This window comes from Protomyctophum bolini, assembly GCF_963924005.1.
Source record: "Protomyctophum bolini genome assembly, chromosome: 6".
Taxonomy (NCBI): Eukaryota; Metazoa; Chordata; class Actinopteri; order Myctophiformes; family Myctophidae; genus Protomyctophum; species Protomyctophum bolini.
Genome location: NC_137867.1, coordinates 25,298,956 through 25,318,385, shown reverse-complemented (window position 1 = coordinate 25,318,385; position 19,430 = coordinate 25,298,956). Strand labels below are relative to the sequence as shown.

General features: G+C 42.5%; 1 protein-coding gene across 1 annotated transcript; it reads right to left on the bottom strand.

Annotated features, from left to right (window-relative positions):
* Positions 1-645: 645 nt before the first annotated feature.
* pole (polymerase (DNA directed), epsilon) lies at positions 646-19,288 on the bottom strand. Its single transcript, XM_080765577.1, has 48 exons — positions 19,049-19,288; positions 18,735-18,864; positions 18,308-18,388; positions 18,106-18,150; positions 17,903-17,995; positions 17,452-17,606; positions 16,974-17,118; positions 16,802-16,882; positions 16,549-16,656; positions 16,343-16,453; positions 16,151-16,236; positions 15,917-16,036; positions 15,668-15,800; positions 15,460-15,573; positions 15,130-15,342; positions 14,738-14,845; positions 13,073-13,201; positions 12,885-12,987; positions 12,517-12,663; positions 12,227-12,372; positions 11,943-12,091; positions 11,689-11,781; positions 11,266-11,568; positions 10,983-11,178; positions 10,463-10,677; positions 10,123-10,225; positions 9,910-9,990; positions 9,679-9,801; positions 9,353-9,553; positions 8,691-8,903; positions 8,117-8,260; positions 7,844-7,984; positions 7,496-7,649; positions 7,024-7,130; positions 6,671-6,847; positions 6,369-6,592; positions 5,925-6,145; positions 5,360-5,564; positions 4,994-5,167; positions 4,581-4,706; positions 4,277-4,409; positions 3,990-4,197; positions 3,242-3,373; positions 1,953-2,146; positions 1,568-1,768; positions 1,287-1,412; positions 1,100-1,189; positions 646-1,008 (listed from the first exon to the last, which is right to left on the bottom strand). Exons 1-48 carry the CDS (start codon positions 19,126-19,128, stop codon positions 886-888), a joined length of 6,885 nt encoding a protein of 2,294 aa, XP_080621703.1. The 5' UTR covers positions 19,129-19,288; the 3' UTR covers positions 646-885.
* Positions 19,289-19,430: the final 142 nt, after the last annotated feature.

Below are 19,430 nucleotides of genomic sequence, written 5' to 3'. Positions count from 1 at the left end.
TAATGCTGACATTTCCCACAAAATGGTTTTGTCTAATAAGATTGTGGGGGAAGTGTGAATCCATCCTGGAAAGAGTAATACAAACGTCAATGATGTGCAAGACCTTAATCTGACATCCCATGGATCAGTCTTTCAAAAACAGATAAGATATGCAGCAGGATGACATCATATTGCTTTTCATTAGAACATTTCTGAAAAGTTTAAAATAAACAATGGAAAAACAAGGAAATGGTAGGCATAGCTTAGAGGTATACAGTAAGTGCTTCTATTCCTTCATTCGAGACTTGAGTACTTATTCGAGAACTTATCTGTCAGGAGCTCTGAGCAGCCAATCTAATTGTGTCTCAGTTCAGAGTGAAATGTAATTACTGGTCTGGGAGATGCCCATCAGACCAAGAGAGTTATCTATGAAACAATGAGGTTAAGATGGAGGACCATATATAGATATAACAGTGAGCGGCGTGGAGAAGTGGTGTGCATGAGGACCCTCTCATCATGACAATTCCTTTGAGACATTAGCAGAAATTGTGGAGAAATAACAGCAAAGTGTGAATGTCCCCAACTGGGTGAGGGCGTTCATACATGCAACAACAAAAATGTATTTAGAAAAAAAGAATATTGTAAAAAAAGAACAAAACAAAAGAATATCGGACAATGTATATACTTTTATTCATAATTACAATATCGCATGGTCAAGGATGCAGTCAAAAGCCACACTTTTCTACTCCAAACCACAATAAAATAAAATTGAACTGTCTTCCAGACTTTCTTATTCACACACATACAGAATGAAATATGAGAGAATTAGAGGCACGATAATAGCTTCCTGTTAAAAGGATGATCAGATGACCATCCCAATGAGCCTCTCTGTGACTAATGTTACAGTTAGCGAGTGATCGGGCTGATCTGAGGGCTCATCGCCAGCAGCCAGTCAATGGTCTCGTTGAGGAAAGTCATGTTGTAGTGGGAGGCGATGTTCCGGAACACTTTGATTTGCTCAGAAAGATTCTTTGAAAGAAACAGAAGCATAGTTTTGAGTAAGCAGTCAGATGGGATTATTATTATTCAATCAGTTATGCAATGCTTCTGGAATACAAACCTTTGTTGGAAAGGTGAGGGCAAAGTCCCCAGCACATTTGCAGTAGAGAGGCATGTTTGCTTCTTTCACCCCTTTACACTTGCTGCACGTCTGTGAAGGAGACAGTGGTTATTTTTATTAGTTAGAAAGCTTTTTAGTAGTTAGCAAGTAAAAAGATGCACAATATATTCAAGATGTCTTCATTCACCAAGTCCTGTAGAGTGTAGCTCATTAATTTCTTCTGCAGTGCTTCAACCAGGGCCATCTCAATCCACTCAGTTTCATACTGGGCTTGGCAGTTAGAGCAGAACCACTGAGGCAACACAGACCCATCCTGCAAGACAAGAAAACATGCAATTGAACTAAGGAAGAAGCAAGTTCATCTCACCAGAAGGAATATAGAGTGAAACTTTGAGTAAAGGTGTCATTGTCATTGCTGGGCGTTTGATTATGTTCATAGTATCTCTTCACTCTACTTGGCTCTCTGACCTGGGACATCGAAGGGTCCTTGCAGAGGTCAAGGTCACGGCAGAAATTGCAGAGGTGGCAGATGACCTCTGGCAGGATGTAGGAGTTACAGGGGTCACGGAACTGTGCATCCTCTGAGAATTCCCCTACGTCCACCAGTCGAAGCAGGTCTCTCTTCAGCTTGTTCACCTGGTTCGTTATGTTAGCATCAAGAGAAAGAACCTACACAGAACAGAGACATTTTTATTATTCTAGTATAATTTCTCCAGTGATGCCTGCTTATCTACATGATTTACATTTGATGCATATTATACAAAGACTGATGGTGTTGACCGTCGATTGGGCGGCAGATCCGACATCCATATGAAATCATCTTGATAGGTGTGTGATAGGTGTGATGGTGTACCTGGCAAACATATTTGATAAACTCCAAGGATGGGTTGTTGAGTGACAGGTGGGAACCAGGCAGGTCAGGGAACATTTCTGAAGGTTGGGTGACACTCCTGGTGCCCGTCACCTTCTTCTGGATTTTTTGAGTGATTGTGAAAAAGTTCTGTGTCAACTCATTGGACACGTAATCCTGAGAGAAGGAGATCATACCTGTGCAACAGATTTACAGTAGAACATTACAATAACAATTTAGCTTTAGAACATTCATTTTTCTATTCATAGAATAACTGAGAAGCTAATATTTTGTATTATTTAAATATATCAACAAATCAAAGAGAATACATTTCAATAGAATGTTTATAATCAACTAAATTATAGGGCATCAAGTATTTTGTCGTACAATAGTAAAAACAATAGCCGGTCTACAAGCTCACAAGACAATGCATTAAGACATGTTGAGAGCTTATTTTGGACTTTGTCGTACAATATAGTAAAAACAATAGCCGGTCTACAAGCTCACAAGATAATGCATTAAGACACGTGAGAGCTTGTAGAAATGCCACCGTCCCAAATCTATTATCCAACTATAAATGCACAAGGTCTCTGTACGTACGTTTCTAATCCACATTAGAACCGTTCGCCCCACCGACTTCAAATTCGACATTCGCGTTCCAGGCCACCACAGGGGTTTAGTGCCCGGTGTCAAGTCGGGCCCACGGTTGTCCAAAGCCGTCCCAAAAAGGTCTTTGCCCTGGCTCTGGACAGGGCCCCTGCCCAGTGTCTATATATGGAGGTGGCCTGTTCTGACATCATTCTGACGTCTGCATAGACTCCATATTTGGGCATGCCTGACAAAGAACTCCATATATGGGCATAAAAGACAGACATAATATCTGGGTGGGGCATTAATTTCCAACTTGCATCGTTCCAAGTAGGCCAGTGCCCAACAGGCACCGCTCTAGTATAATTAATTCGATTATTTTATTAAAACCAGGTAGCTCAGTCAGTAGAGCCTTTCGACCACAAGGTCACGGGTTTGATCCGGCAAGTAAGTACTGGGAGCTGATAGTAGGTGTTGCATTCCACCTCAGCAATCTCTCAGCGGTCTAGCACAGGGGATAGACATGCTCTGGCCGATACCAGCAATAAGCCCCTCAAACTTGTTTTTATAATTAATGAATTAGTTTGATTACCTGTTACGCCCCTTCTTTAAAATAACAGTGTAGACTGTGGGCCAATATATAAACTCAATCGCAGATTTGCAGTATTTAGAAAATGAACCAGTCCCCCACTACAGTAACTTACCAGGAAGTGCACTCAGGTCTCCCGCTGTTTGCTGGGAAGCCTGGCTCCCTCCCCTCTTCTTGACTGGTGTTGCTCCGGGGGCATTGCGTCTCAGTTCCTCCTTCATGCTGTGGTAAACAGCTGCGATGTAAGCTGAAAAGGGGATGGCGTGTTAAAAAAACAACAGACAGTGAGGTGGGTGAGGGTGACACAAGTAGGGTACTGTATATTTGAAAGATTTTTCAATGGCATTCGTCAGGACAAGCTGCAATCAAACGAGGGCTGTTAGGTTTGTCTTGGACGTAGTAAACGAGATAGACTAATAACTTGACCTTCTCTCTCAGGCTAAGGGCAGAGCAATATGCAAGGAACTGGAAGAAGTGGACATATTGGACCAAGGCCACCCAGGGTTTGCATGCAAGTCAATCAGTGGCAGCATAGGATAGATTCACATTTGGGAATTGCAGCCCTTAACTTGAAGGGTTTGGGGATTATTTTACGAGTAATTCATTAGTATGTTGATCCATGTGATATAACGCCCTACTCGACAAAATTGTTTTTTTATTGTGTTTGTTTCTTTATTTTACATTTCATTTATCCGCGTATGTGCTTTTCATGTAATAGTTTATTGAATTTTCTACTTGAAAAAATGATAATAAAAAGGAAAAAGAAAAAGGTTTGTCTTCGACACACTACACGACAACACTCAAAGTTGAAGCATCATAGGGGTACAACACATTATTCAGGTAATGATATATTTGAGATTTACCTGATACAATCATGAGGAAGTATTTTTGACAGGAGGCTGTTTGCGGTAGATACTGCATGATGTTCCAGTTGCTCTCAATCAGCTCCTCTACCTCGTCGCCCTCTCCATCCCTGTCGCCTTCCTCGTCTTTGCCCTCCACTTCCTCCTCATCCTCACTGCCATCTTCCTCTCCATCCCCTCGAGTCTTTTTCTTTTGCTTGGCTCCATCCTAAAAGGCAACATGAAGGGAACTTAGTTCTGTGAAGGAAAAAAGGCAACTAGCTGAGAGGAGAAGCGGTCCGAGGTACCTCTCCATAAAGGATGCTGTTGGGCAGTTTGCCTTTCACTCCTCCATAGTTGGTTGGGTCCATCCACAGCAGGAACTCCCAGCATCGAGAGAAGGAGATGGAAAGGGAGTGGAAGATTTCCCGGGAATGTATGCTGTCAAGAGAAGGAGAAAACATTCAGGAATGTGATTTTCTTGACTTCAAATTAATGCTAAATGGGCAGCAAAGTAGGAGAAGCCACAGGAAACTTGATTTCCTGAGGATGATTTTGAAGTAGTGATATTTTGTCTGACGATAGTAATAAGGTGGAATTAATATTTCTAACCTGTTGGTGATGTATTCCACGTAGCCAATGGCATCATCAATCCTGCGTTTCTTCGTACACAGAATGATGCGGTTGAAGTTCCCGTAGACCACAGTAGAACCTAGACGCTTAAACTCTGCAACCAGCCTAAAATTAGAAGACCAGACGTTATTTTAAGTTGTGACACCATTATGATTTCAACAAGTGTAGGTGACACATGGAAAACAAACAGTCATAATAGAAGTCATAAATAGAAGTCTAATTTTATTAGATTTTAAAATACCGTAAATCTGTGGAGATTGTTTGCCTTTTATGGCATGCCCAGAATAGGGATGCTAGGGTTAATGTGGTTAAATGGAGATATGTGATCTGCGTGTACTGTATATGCCATTAATCTCACACAGGATTGGATGACATGGACGGGTGTCACTTACTGCAGGAAGACCTTTTTCATCATGTTGTGCAGGGTGCGGTGCAGCGCGGGGTCGTACAGCAGAGAGCTGGGGGAGTGCAGCCACCGGTAGAAGTGCATCACCTGGTTGTCTGCGTAGACATTGTGGAACTGCGTGATCTCCCTGACCCAGCCCACAACCATGCTCTTCAGAATCCTACAAACAGCACCCAGTAAGAACCAGTAGAATATGTTTAACCACCACTTTCAACCTGGCATATTTCAGGCATGTAAGGTATACGTAGGTGAAAAGTCTATTAAAAAAGTGCTGATCTACAAGCTCACGTTGCCTCAATATTTCTCATGGATAATTTTCTACAGTAGTTGACCCGCCCCAACGGTAACAGACCTGAAGGTGTTGGAGCAGAGGGCCGTCTCGTCATAGCTAGCGAGGGCGCTGGCTCCCTGGTTTCCTGACATCATGTCCTCTAGTGATGCCTGCTGGATGACATCAAAGCTGACACCCAGACTGGCTCCTCCCTCCATGTCATTCACATGCTGTGACTGAAGGATGGTGTTCACCGCCAGGCTCTGCAGGTCCAGCTCCACACACGCTGAGAGAAACCAGGCAATCCACACACTGTTCAGATGTTCCTTTATTTTAACATTTCAATAACACCGCACCAAACACAGACGCCATCTAGAACAGCATTTGTATGCATGGCACCGAAAGGATCAGTTGTCCAGACTTGTCTCCAGACTGGCCTCCAAGTACCGTTATTAGACCTTGTTATTTGTTCCAGATATAAAATCTCCTTTACAAGAGACCTGGCCAAGAAGGGAAACGGGAATCCGTTTTAAAACATAAATCCCTAGAAAAGGACCAGGGCTTCCCAAAGGCTATTCCAATCCAAACAAAAAGTTCACAATACATCAATGCTCAATCTTTAATAAGAACAACTGTGATTATATACCTGTGGAGTAGCACCCTTGCATGTTGATCTCCACAGAGCCTCTATCGTCACTTTCCATGACCAGGCGACTGTCATCTGCCTCCTTACCCCCCAGGTCAGGCCTGGCTGTGGGGGAGAGCCACAGCAGGTGGTTGTGTTTCTTCAGGTGTCTGGCCAAGAACAGATCTGAGCCGAAGATGGACACATCCTTAGGGAGGTTCCCCACTGGTAAGTGGTAGTACCTGAGAACAGGAAGAGGGAATAGTCATAGAGGGATGAGATTAGTTGCCACTTTAACAAAGCAAGAACATCTAGACATTGAAATCAAATAGAAATATTTGAGACCTACAGATACAAGAGTGCACTTGTGTGCACGTGTGTTAGGGTCTACAGACTCTACACCGGCCCCAGATAGCCCGTATTGAGTGCGTGTGTGTAACTGTGTATGTGTTCGTCCCAAGGTACCTGGCCATGTCGAAAGCCTGTGACAGGCAGCTGTCCAGGTTGAGGTAGTGGCGGATCATGCGTCGGGCGCCGTGGCGTTGCCAGTCCAGCACATTGTAGCTGATCTCGTCCACTACGTGTACGGGAACCACTGGGAACTCCTCCAGCACTGGCATCTGTGCCGCCAGTCGCCGCAACTCCCAGTTAGACTGCACTGCTATCAGGGTGGGTCCGCGGCGCTCTTCCTACAAGAGGAGAGACTCCATGTTATTAAACATAACATTAATGAGCGATTCAGAAGGTTAAGGAGGACTTAATTTTACCTTGTAGTTGAGCAGTATGCGCTGCAGAGCCCGGTTGATTGCCTTGGCATCATTTTCAGCCCGCACCTCAAAGTTGTGCTTCTCTGGAGGCAGGAGGTCCTCGGTAGTCTTCTCCAGTAGAGCTGTGCGTTCTGCTCCATAAAGGGAACTCAGGTTGGGCATTTGGTTGCTTCGGACCTTAGGTGAATTTAAAGACAGACCGTATTTACGTGTCATTTACTGTATTTAAAATCATCTGAGTAAGCAGTAGCGGTCAGTAGCAGTCCTGAAAGTCACCGCTCAAGTCAAAATAAAAACACGCTAAGAAGCTGATCGTGATGGACGAGATAAGGTAAAGGTTGTATTTTTCTTACTGTGTCCAGAACAAAGACACTGGCCTTGCGTTGTGAAGGGATGAACAGACCAAACAGAGCCTTGTGACCCTGGCTGTGGTGGTACAGATAGATGTGACGAACACTCCCTGAGAGAGAAGGAAACAAAACACACATTGACAAGAGCTAATTTTTATGAATTTTCTTGGACAATATATAATGTTAACATTATATTGTTATCACTGATTAAAATTAAGTTAACATGAGTTCAGCCACCATGTTCTTAAGTAATTACAGTATGACATGTGATTGAATCAGACTCACAGTATGTGGCATATATCTCTCTCTCTGTTCCCCGTCATTCCTGACACTTACCACTGTAGCATGTAATAAGTCGAAATGTCTAAAATAACCCATTTAGGACGGGAACTCTTTTTGGGGTTCTTGTTGCTATGTACATGCTAACTGTAACTATCCTCTATCGGCCTCAGACCTAATTGGGATAAGGTCGTACCAGGTTCCAGGTAGCTGAACTGGGCCAGGGACTTCATGTCCAGATGCTCCAGGTCAAAGGTGTCTGCCTCTCTGCCTGCCAGGTCCCTCATCACATGCTTATTGACCATACACATGCAGCCCAGCTGCACCAGGGCACGGAACAACAGAGGAACCTACAAAAGAAGCCATGGTGACCAGAGGATTGCATTAACCACTCCACTGTGGTGCATGTGTCAATCAATTATCTTTGATACAGGAGCTAAAACAAATATTATTTATAATATAAATCTACAATCAATTAATCCTATAACGTAACCCTCACAGCTGGAGTGAAAAATGTTTCTTAGATCCCAATACAATATGTTACCTGTGTTTCATAGACACCCTCAATATCAGGGGCGGAGAGGTCAGCGTTAATTTCATTGATGTGCTCTTGGTACATGTCCTCTGGTACAGAATACTGGTACAGATAGTAGACCATGTTGGAGCGAGGCAGCAAGCGGTTCACCTGGAAGCATAATACGTCACTGTAACATAATCAAAGCTGCTGACAAAGAGTCCATTGTACTGTAGCATGATTACTTGCCCTACTGATAATACTAGCCTACTGCTAATTCATGACAAGCCTTTATGTGTGTACTTTTTTGTATGCGACTCCCTCCTCCTGCTTGGGGACTTTCTGATTGACATAGAAGACCCGCGGGATGTTGAGCTTCATGCAGTGGAGGTCATTTCCAATCACAGCCCATAACTTGTACAGACCCGGATGACTCGTCTCTGCAATCTGAAAATGGAGGGAAAAGGACAGCCAGTTAGAGACTTTAGAATACTACATGTCCAATTTACAATACAAGTCCCTTTTTAAACACACCAGTAGAGAATAAGATAAGAAATGCTTGACTCGGAGAGCACCGCAACGTCACCCGCACGGGAGTGCGATGTTGTTGTAATCATATCGTTACAGAGGATACAGTATCGATATGGCAGGCAATGCTGTGCATGACACAGCTTTAAAAACAAAAACAAAAAAAAGCATCAGTTTCTGCCCAACAGTGACGATGGTTAAAATCAATGGGTATTGCGATAAATATCACATCGTGGCCTCTCTATCGTGATACGTATCGATCGTGAGGTTGTAAGCAATACCCAGCCCTACTACAAGTCTAATTTACAATACCACTACAAGTCCCATATGTCCCATTTTGTCAGTTTACCTGTACTATCTGCCAGGGCATGTCCAGGATGCTGCGTGCCGTTCGGCGGAGGAAGCTACCGAGGCCTGTGGTCGGTCCATCTCTGATGAGACCTCCTCCTACAGGTTGCGCCTCTCCATCCAGTAACCTCCGTCTCTTCTTCTTCTCCTTCCTCTGTTTGAGCTGCAGCTCCCACTTCTTCTTATGGTAGCGCAGCCACACCAGACGCTCCTCCTGCAGAGAGACATGTGATGTTTTTCCCATGTTACTGCCCATGTTTTTGGGCTGTTGAGGGTGTAGGAAACAGTTGTTGGAGCGCCAGGTCGAGCAGCATGTAACACGGAATTGAACCCTGGTCTCAGCGGTGGTGGGCTAGTGCTTTACCTCTACGCCAACCAGACTACCGAAGTGTTTGTCTTTTGAATATTTATTGACATGACCTATTGGCACCTTTGTTCACTAGCAGTCTAGCAAGGATACATGTTTTAAATTAATTTACTGTGGATAATCTATTGGTTTTATAAATATATTATTTAACATTAAATATTTATTTGCTTCTGAGCTTGACATATTGAACAGGCTTGAAGTTTCCCCACAGAGTCAACTTGAGGGCAGTGCATGTACTATGAAGAAACACTACATTCAGAAAAGAGGTTAGGTTACAGTTTGCGATGCGTGCCTACCTGTGTCTTTCCCATAGGCGGTGGCGCTCCCAGGATCTCTCTCCAGGACTGGGTAAGCTCCATATCCTGAGATTCCACCTGGCTGTCCTCGCCCTGCGAGACACGCTTACGCTTGGTGGTTATCAGGATAGCTGGCTTGAGGGGCTTGGCTACTGGCATCCCAAAGTCCTCCATGTCTGCTGGCTCCTGGTGCTGGTGAACCTGAGACCAAAAAAAAAGAAATTTTAGATTAAAGTGTTATAGATAAAGTTAGTGTAGTCTGTGTGCAATGTGTACAAAGCATGCAGTATTTACCATATGCTGTTGTGTGTGAGAGGTGAACCTACCTGTCTCTTGCCCTCACTGGTGAACAGCTCGCTTATCTTCTTCTGTTTGAAGACGTCATTCTTCTCCAGGAGTTTCTTGTGGAGCCAGTCTGGGTGCCTCACTCTGGGCACAGGGTTCTTCACCTTATGATGAAAAGGACACAATCACAATATTTATATTAGGCTCATCTGCAGATAAAGACAGGCTGCTCAGTCGAGATCAATGAAAACCATTGTTGTGGTACTGGTTACCTGTTGCAGAGCTGCTGGTATAGTAATGATTTTCTGGATGCAGCTACCCAACCTCTCAATGTAGTAATTCCAGTCAAGGATCTTAGAGGATAATAGAATAACATTTACAGTAGCAAGAACAGGGAGTTAATTTTAAACAGATAATCAAAGGGACAAATTAAGCTACTTCTTTTGTATAATTTAAATCAGAATGAAGTTTAATTGTAGACTTACAGTGCGGATGTCCAATTCATGGAGGCCGGGCATCTTTAGCCACTTACGCAGAAAATGCTTCTTTACACTTGGCTCAGCTTGGAAAATAGCCATGGGAATTGCCCTGACAGAAAGACCATCAAGAAACAGAAGTCTCTTCTCTGGGACTGGTTCAATCGTCATCATTCATCAGGACGATGAACATCCATAATCATGTGATTGAATCGTTGAACTTGCAATAAAGATTGGGAGCGTATACATATCGGTGCAGACTTCATTTTCTTTATGTTAGTCTATTGTTTGTCCCACACCTGGACACATTTTATGTGCATGCATGATATCTCTTATCTACAGTACATACCTCTCAGTGACAGGGGATCCCTCTGGCTTGCGTGAGATGACAAAGCGACAGCTTAGGCCGGCATCCTTCACCATCTGGTCCCCCAGGAACTCAGCCAGCCTTTTGGCTGTGCTGATGGAGGTGGATTTCTGCTCTCCATAGTCCTCCAGCTTCCTAGACATTGAGCGGTTCTCTGAGATCAGCTCAAAGAGCTCTGCATCCGGCATATTGGCAGCCTGCACGCACACGTATTAAGAGTGAGAGATGTGACTTGACTTTATCCCTAATTGTATATGAACTACATGAACCCCAGTATCCCTATTCTGGGAATGTTGTAATAGGTGAACATTCTGCATAAACGGGAGAACATTTAGTGAAAATAGCCAATCTACAAGTTCACAATGCGTTACAACACAGCCCGTTGTGAGCTTGTAAATCGGCTATTTTCATGAAGACATTTGGTGTGGGCGGGAATAAAGGATGGGACCAAGTACAGAAAGTCAGCAAAACGACGTGTTATTATTAATTGGCTGTATTGTACCTTGCTATAGAGCACATCCAGCCAGTAGTCTGCCACTTTGGCCACAGATGCATAGACTTCCTCCAGATTGGTGCCTTTGAGGAAAGCCTCAAACACAGAGGACTGGAAAATCTTAATGAGCTGAAGCTCTCCTCTCCTCTTCACTTCAAAGCCCTTCAGCTCAGCCAAGGAGCCATCCTCATTAAACACAGCATACCTGGACAGAGAAGAGAGACAACACACAAATCAGCTCTATTGTCCATTGCTGCTCCTCATTAGCATAAGCAGTGTTCATTAATCATACCTTTTCTTCAGCTTCTTCCCTTCCTCCTTGGAGGCAGGCAGGATCATTGCCAGGTAGGGCCCGTCCACTTCAAAAAAGATGCTGTTCTCAGACCTGCTCTCGTAGATGAGGTTGACGGGATCTACCAGCTCCTGGTACTGGTCGTTGGTGAAGCCCTCCTTCACCAAGATGTTCAGCATGGCTCCTGGGTAGGAGATGGTCACCTTGGGCTTCTTCTCGTTGCTGGTCTTCACCACAACGTTCTCAGGAAATGTGTTGGGCAGGACACACCAGATACCGTCTGTGTCCAACTCAAGGGGCCGCCTGAGCCACGGAGAAAGTAGGAAAATGTGATTCGTGTTTCACTTTACATATCTGCACTGCTGTAAGTGGAAGCAAGCCTAAACAATGGATTTGCTTGACGAGCTTGTACATTTGACTCACCCTATCTGCTCAATGAGCTCTCTGGCCTGGGTGATGATATTTGCCCCAGTGAAGCACACAATGCCGGCCATTTCCATGGAGTACCAGCGTGCTCTGATGGGGAGGAAAACAAACATTCGCTATGGAGTCAGAAGCATAGCACTGCATACTGTACATCACTTAACACAACCTGAATCCCCAATCCCCATTACAGGTAAATGTCGAATCAGTGAATTCAGTAAAAGATTTCCAGAAAAAAAGTTAAGGTCTCGTACCCTTTCCTCATAACATAGCCATAGAAGGAGTTGAGGATACACTTGTGGGCCGTTTGAAGAGAATCATAGAGGATCTCCATGTTCTTACAGCGCTTTATCTCAGCAGCGTCTCCGTTGTCCTGAGCTACAGACAGCTTCTTCTTCCATACCTGCAAGAAGAACACTTGTAGCATGAGTAGTGTGTAGTGAAATGGAAGGGAGTCAGTGAAATATGTTATTGAGTCTACCAGCAGTTACTATAATTGTACAATGTACTCTCACTAAGAGTTACTTCTCACAGTTACCTTGTGAAGTCCCTTGAATTCATAGCGTCTGTCCCTGAAAGCTCTGACAGTGTCCACATAGAAGGAGTTCTCCCTCTGGCAGATGGTGGTGACTCTCTGCTCTAGCTTGGTGACATGTACCTTCTTATAAGCCCTCTTGCAGTAGTCTGAAACAAGACAACCAATATAGAGGACAAGTCGTAGGTGCCAACTCATATTAACAGCTACAGGCACAGACAGACATTGGCCTGGCCAAAAGTATACTTTGATACATTCACAGGATTTCAAAACAGAGGTAGTTGGAAGATTACCTGCTAAGCGTTTTTTCTCATGCTTTGCCTGATCCTCACGGTTCAGTGAGTGGAAGGCCCGAGGCGGACCGTTAGGAAAGAAAGGAGGGAACTTCTCTGACTCCAGTTGCTGCTGAATACGGTGAAACTCACTGCGGCTGGCTGGCACTGCAGACACAGGGAGAAAAAGTTATGAGCATGACCTTTTCTAGTTGCATATGAAGGAGCCTGATAATACAATTTAAAAATTAAAATAAACAATTCAGGACAGAAAAACAAACAGCCTGCATGTGAATGGTAGTTCAACCTGTAAATAGTTCTGCAATTATATTGCAAACTACCTTTTAATGTATTCCTTTGTTATGTTATTTATCACATATTGAACTTACTGATTTCCCCTCTCCACTGCCATGCCATTTTCCTCTGACAGGTGGCACCAGGCTTGTTGAAGTCACAGGCAGCACAAGTCACCTCATCAACAATGGCGGATGGCTGCAGAGGCAGAGAGTTACATTTTGCTACATTTGTTGCATTTCCATATTTCTACGTGCTCTCCTACGATGTGTACTTCGTTTACCTGCAGCCGGTTGGTTAGAATGATGTTGGGGTACATTGCTCCAACATCCAGATGGTAGATGAGGGGGCATTCTATCCTGTTTGGGACTTCCTTCAGGGAAATAAGCTTCTTCTTGATGTCTTCACACACCTGAGAAAACACCAGTTACCCCTTCAACCTGCAGTTGGTGTTCTTCACTAGGCCCCCACCACCAGTTCCCACAACAGACTATGCATGGCAGGAGCATCCACTTCACTGACTCAGGCCTAACATTGGCTACGTTTACATGGACAGTTAAATCCCCTTTTCATTCAGAATAAAAGTTAAATCCTATTAAAAGTTCTCATGTAAACACCTACAAAAACTTAAATCGGAATGAAAATGGTCAATCTGATTTAAACTTAGATCTGATGTAACGGTTTATTCCATTTTTAAATCCTATTGAAACAATTGTGGACTCATGTAAACACTCATTCGGATTGAAGTTCATTCTGGTCTTTCTGTGCATGCTTGTTTCCATGTAATTGGTATGGCTATATTATGCTCTTGTTTTGCGATTAATTATATTAAGAAATTATATTCTAAACCTCTCATAGGCTACAGGATAAATCAAATATAAAGTAATACGGCATAAAAGTGTTTTTCTATTATTATTTTGTTTTACTGAAATGTAGTGTAGTAAAAGTAAAACAATTGGAAAGTAAAGTAGAAATACCTCAAAATTGTACTTTAGTACTAAAGTAAATGTACTTTCCACCACTGGACGTAAACATATCCGCCCGCCCCCTATCCAATCAGAAGTCTTCCCAGCCCCAAACCTGATGTGGAATGAAATAATGGGATTTAAAAGTATTGTCCATGTAAACACTCATTCGGAATGACCTTTCCCATGTAAACACGCAGCAAAAAACATTACTTCTGAATTAATTCATTCTGAAGTTTTCATTCTGAATGAAAAGGCCCTCATGTAACCGCAGCCACTGACACATTATATCACACATTTAATAAAACAGGTAATAGTGCTGTATGACCTGACTATGAGCAGTGTTGATTTCGCTGACTAAAACTAAGACAAAACATGTTCGTCGACTACCATTTTCCACTGCCGAAAACTAAGACTAAGACTGCATATACTGACTGAATTGTCAGAAATTAGAAAGGAGTCAGAAGAAGCATGTTAGAAAGGGACAAATGGACAAGAGATCCAGTCGCAGCGCAATGCGTTTTGAGCTTGTAGATCGGCTATTTTCAGCAAGTGTAAAATCAGCCATTACGACAGCATCAACGCCCGCCAAAATACATTTTAGTCGACTAAATCAACTGTAGATTTAGTCGACTAAAACTAGACTAACACTAAAACATTCCAGGTGACTAAAATGTGCCTAAAATTTAATGAAAGCTATTCAAGAGACCATGACTAAAACTAAAATCTAAATGTGCCTCCAAAAACAACATGGCTGGGTTTCCCAAACGCATATGGTGTAAGACTTGTAGTGCTGCTCATGCTCAGATGCTCCTCTAGGCCGCACACAGAAGCTATTCTGAAATTTAATTTAATAATATTTGGACTGCTGGACAGCTGACAGTAGGCTCTCTTTGCTGGAAACCCAGCCATTGACTCCGAGGCCAAATCTTGTACAGTAACATTACGGAACAGATTAATCATATCATGGAACTTTTACTGACCTCATTGAAGTTGGTGACCTGCTCCAAGGGCACTTTCTCCTCTTCCTCAATCGCATGACGCATCGTCATCTCAACCCTATTCAGCAGGAAGTCAAATGCTGCTGGGTTCTGTCAACATGCAGCAGAAAAACATCATCACTGAGTGTCTGATGATCATCACCGAGTACAACCAAGAATGAGCAGGGAGAGGAAAAGGATTGCTTGTAATATCGATGTATAAAAACCATGGAGCCATGAGTGAACGGACTATGAAGGACTGAAACCACCTCAATATGGGATCCATTTCTCTCTGAATTGAATGGCCTGTGATGCTAAACGTGACCTGCCTGGTCTCAAAATAATGAAAAGAATTAAAAAAGGATAAAAATGAAAAAGAAACGGATTGCCTGTACCATTTTAAAACGACATGGGATGTCACTGCGGAACACTCCGGACTCTAGCGCCTCCACGTGACCCCCAACGTAGGTCTCAGAGTCCAAGACATGACCGTCATCTGTCAGCTTGTTGAAAACCTGCTCCTGTTTGTTGGGGAAGACAATGTTGGCATGGAAAGCCTGCACCATGAGCAACGCCTCGCAGAGCGTTCCAGAACCTTTACGCAGCACCTAAGTCACCGAAGCAAAAACAAAAGCACAAATCAAAACACAGAAAGTGGTGGAATATAAGTGCCTTTAATTTCTAGAATGTATTTATTTTTGTTATGAATTGCACATTAGACCAACCTCATCCGGCTCCATTGGAATGATGGTGCAGAGAGCGAATATGAAGGGGTGAACATATTTCATATAGAGGTAATATGTGGCCACAGCATCTGACACTGAGTAGGTGGCTAATGTCTGATAGGAAGAAGATAAATGTCAGTTAAAGCTGCAATGACTGCAACCCATTCACATCAGCCCCATCAATCCAGTCAATGAGCTTTGTCTGTACCTGTGGTTCCTCTGTCGCCATGCGGCACATCTCCTCAGGGTCCAGCTCAACAGGATCATAACTCAGCTTGGCCTTAGCAGCTGCTTTCAGGTTATGGCTGCCCACAGGCAGGTAGCTGTCTCGCTTGACCCACCTGGGACACAGGTAAGAAGCGATATAAAATTCAATAAAACTTCTAAACACAAATAATGATAGTTAAGGATTGATTTTAGACAAATGTAGCATGTTCATTATCATGGGCATACAAACCTTAGGCAGTCCATGTGGATGGCCTGACTCGCCTTGTACTCTCCCTGACTGTCCTTCTGGAAACCAATTTCCCTGTACATATTCAGTCCATGGTGGGCAGCCCTGGTCTCAACAAAAGGCCTTGAAAAATAGAGAAACAAGTGTTTTGGAGAAGATTACAATGGTGTCATCTTTAAACACCACTTAAGTCAGTTAACATTCAATTCATTAACTGTCAAGTATGAAATAACTTACCAATCAAAGAAGTCTCCATTGTAAGTTACAAAAATGTTTGGCTTGGTTTCCATAACATGATCAAAAAATCTCTGAATGAGTGCCGCCTGCAGCCAAAAGAAAAACAGTTTAAAATATATATATATATATATATATTTCAGGGTATAATAGCATTCCTACTACAGCTCTACCATATCAAATTCCACTGCTTACCTCATCAACTTCATTGAACACAGTGAAAGGTCCATCATATTCTGGCTTTGGGGTGAATTCAAAATCTTCAATGTCCTCAGAGACGATCTCTCTGTTTGTTATCAGAAAGCCCTTTATACAAACAAAATATGTTACGGGGTAAATATGCGATGACAGACATATGACACAAGTACAGAGGGGATTATGATAATTAAAGTTAAACAAACCTGCCCATCAATCATGTAGGATATCATCATAATCTGATCAGTCTCTGCATCTGGGAATTTTAGAGGAAGTTTGGTGGTTTCTATGTCATAAGCCAAAACAACAGGGTCCTAAAAAAGTAAAACAAAACAAATCACATAAATAAAATCAGCAATAATTAAGGACGGTTTACAGAAAATCTAATATGTGAACTCTGAGGAAATTATATAGTAGCCATTAGAACTTAGAACTGTATGTAGAAAAAAAGATGCATACTGGTCGCTCAACAAGGTCATCTCTGCGTACAATCTCTGGTGGATAAGCGCTGCCCCTGTATCGGACGTTGTACCAGTGGGCCTGAGAAACAAATGACGATTAGCGAGAACACCACTAACACTGAAGAGACATTTCTAGATCACAGAGTTAACGAATTTCCATCCGTTTTTACCACATGGATCTTGAGGTCGATGGACAGGCGCATATGGTAAGGCACGTCGTATTCTCTCATGTCCACTATGTTGTCTAACTGATCTGAAATCTTCTTGGATCTCCCGTCCTCATCTGCTGACATCACGTTTCCACCTGACAAGGCGCTGAAGAGCAGATGTTACATATATTTTAAGTTTATAGTATCAGGTATAAGGCCAAAAAAGAGAACAGAAACAGGGAATAATATAGCATGGGATGGGAATATTGTTGTATTGTATATTTCCCTTTCATTTGTACTATTTTCATGCATATAATTTAAGATAGCCAATCTACAAGCTCGTAGTATGTTGCGATGCGCTGTGAGCTTGTAGGTCTGCTATTTTCTAAAATTAAATAAATCAATAGAACCTTTAGAAAATGACTATATTACACATGTGGAATCATGACTATACTCCACATGTGGAAGTTTGGAATCCTCATCGTCAAACAGGCAGTACCTGGATAACATTGAAGTGTACGTGTCATTGGACTGGTCTCTCTCTTTGTTCTTGCGTACAGCAGGAGAGATCTCACGTTTGACCTTCATGAGGTCATCCAGTGTGTTGAAATACAGCTTGATGTAATTTCTCTTCAGTCCAACCAGATGGTTAGGCTATAGAGAACAGTTTTAGGTAATGTTTTGATAGATCACACACACACACACACACACACACACACACACACACACACAAAGTGTCTTACAAGAGTAAGACCAAACAAAGCAAGAGTATGTCATTATGACACTAAGGTACATGTATATTGTGATAAGGTATGAAGTAAGTTCACATAATTTCTGAGAAAATTGACAAAGAAATTACAAGGTTTTGATTTTAAAACAGTGACACAAGATTGCTTTAATGTTATAAACAATAACTAGAAATCAGTTAAAATGAATAGTAAATATCCCACCAGATCTAGGTCCTCCTTGGTGACCGCTTCCAACTTTGCCACTTTGCCATGGAACTTCTTGGACAAGAATGAGGTGACTTCTCTTTCACAGTTCTGAATTGAAAGTACAGAGCATTTGTTTGGTGTATTTTTCCTCTTAAAAACAAGTACAAAAAAAGAAGAGAAAAAAAGGGAAAAAAGACAGCCTTAAGAAATCTACTTACCTTTCTAGTGGCTATGTAAAAATATGGTTTAAAGTGGAGGCCAACCTAAAGGAAAAATACAAATCAAATACAAATGTTGAAAAAAAAAAAAATCCTGTTCATGTATTGTTACATAGCAGCTGTGCCTGTGTGTCTCTCACGACCTAATGTAACCACTTATTGATAACAAATTAATCTTTTTGCCAATATTATTGTCCCTCACCTTGAACCTGCTTCCATCTTCCTCAATGAAATAATAATCCACAGCACTGACCATTCTTTTATCATCATCCAGAATCTCTGTCTGAAAGTAGAATGAATAATGATATTTGGTGCTCTGCTCTCAAAACAGAAATCAATTTACTTTAGTAGAACATTATGCACCCTAAAATCGTCTTCATTTATTTATTTGTAATAAATAATATATGTGTACACTCACTGAGTTAAAGCATGCAATACTGAACAATGAAAATGCTAAATGAAATACATTATGCAAACACTATTTTAAGTCCTTTTACTTCCATGGAGAAACTTAGACCCTGGTTTGACTGGTTGGCAAGTTACAAGTATATTTGAAATGTTCATATACAGTTCCAGCCAGGAGGATTTGTGTCTGTGTCTGTGACGTGTTTGGAGAACTGTGGACCTACAGGGTGCATGTTGATGAGCCAGCCTGTCTTCTCTCCTGGTTCCTTCATCCTGTCGAAACCGAAACGCGCGTCCATCTCGTCAGTAAACTGACTGCTCTCCAACCGCTTGAGGGCGGCCGACCCATCATCCCTGGTTGAAAGAGATCAGAACAGAAATCATATCATCTCCTACATGGACGTCTAGTTTATGATCACATTGTATCATGGTCAAGAATAACGTCACTATGTGACAAGGGTTTAGTATGATATTATGAAACAATAATTCAACTATAAGCAAAGCGTCCTACTAATAGCCTGCCTGCGACACAACTTACTGTTGATTTTCTGAATCTCCTCCTTGTTGTCCGCGGTCAGCTCTCCACCTTCCACTAGTGTAACTGTTTTGAAAAACCATCTTGTACTGTGGCCTTGAAGTTATTCCACGAGAAAATATACTCCGTTGTTTACAGCCTATCTATAATTTGTCCGTTTTCGAGAAATATGTCAACACAGTACGATTTGACAGCTACGAGGACACAGACTCCAGACCCACACTGTTGTTGTGTGTTCTTACTTTGGCAGTTTGGCGCGCTCTTGCTGTTGCCGCGAGATCATGGGGTAGCTTACTAGCTTCCTGAGCGTAGCCCCTCCCTCTCTCCTTGTCACAAAGTGCACGTCATATTTTTGTCATGGTGGGGCATGTTTACTATCACCGAT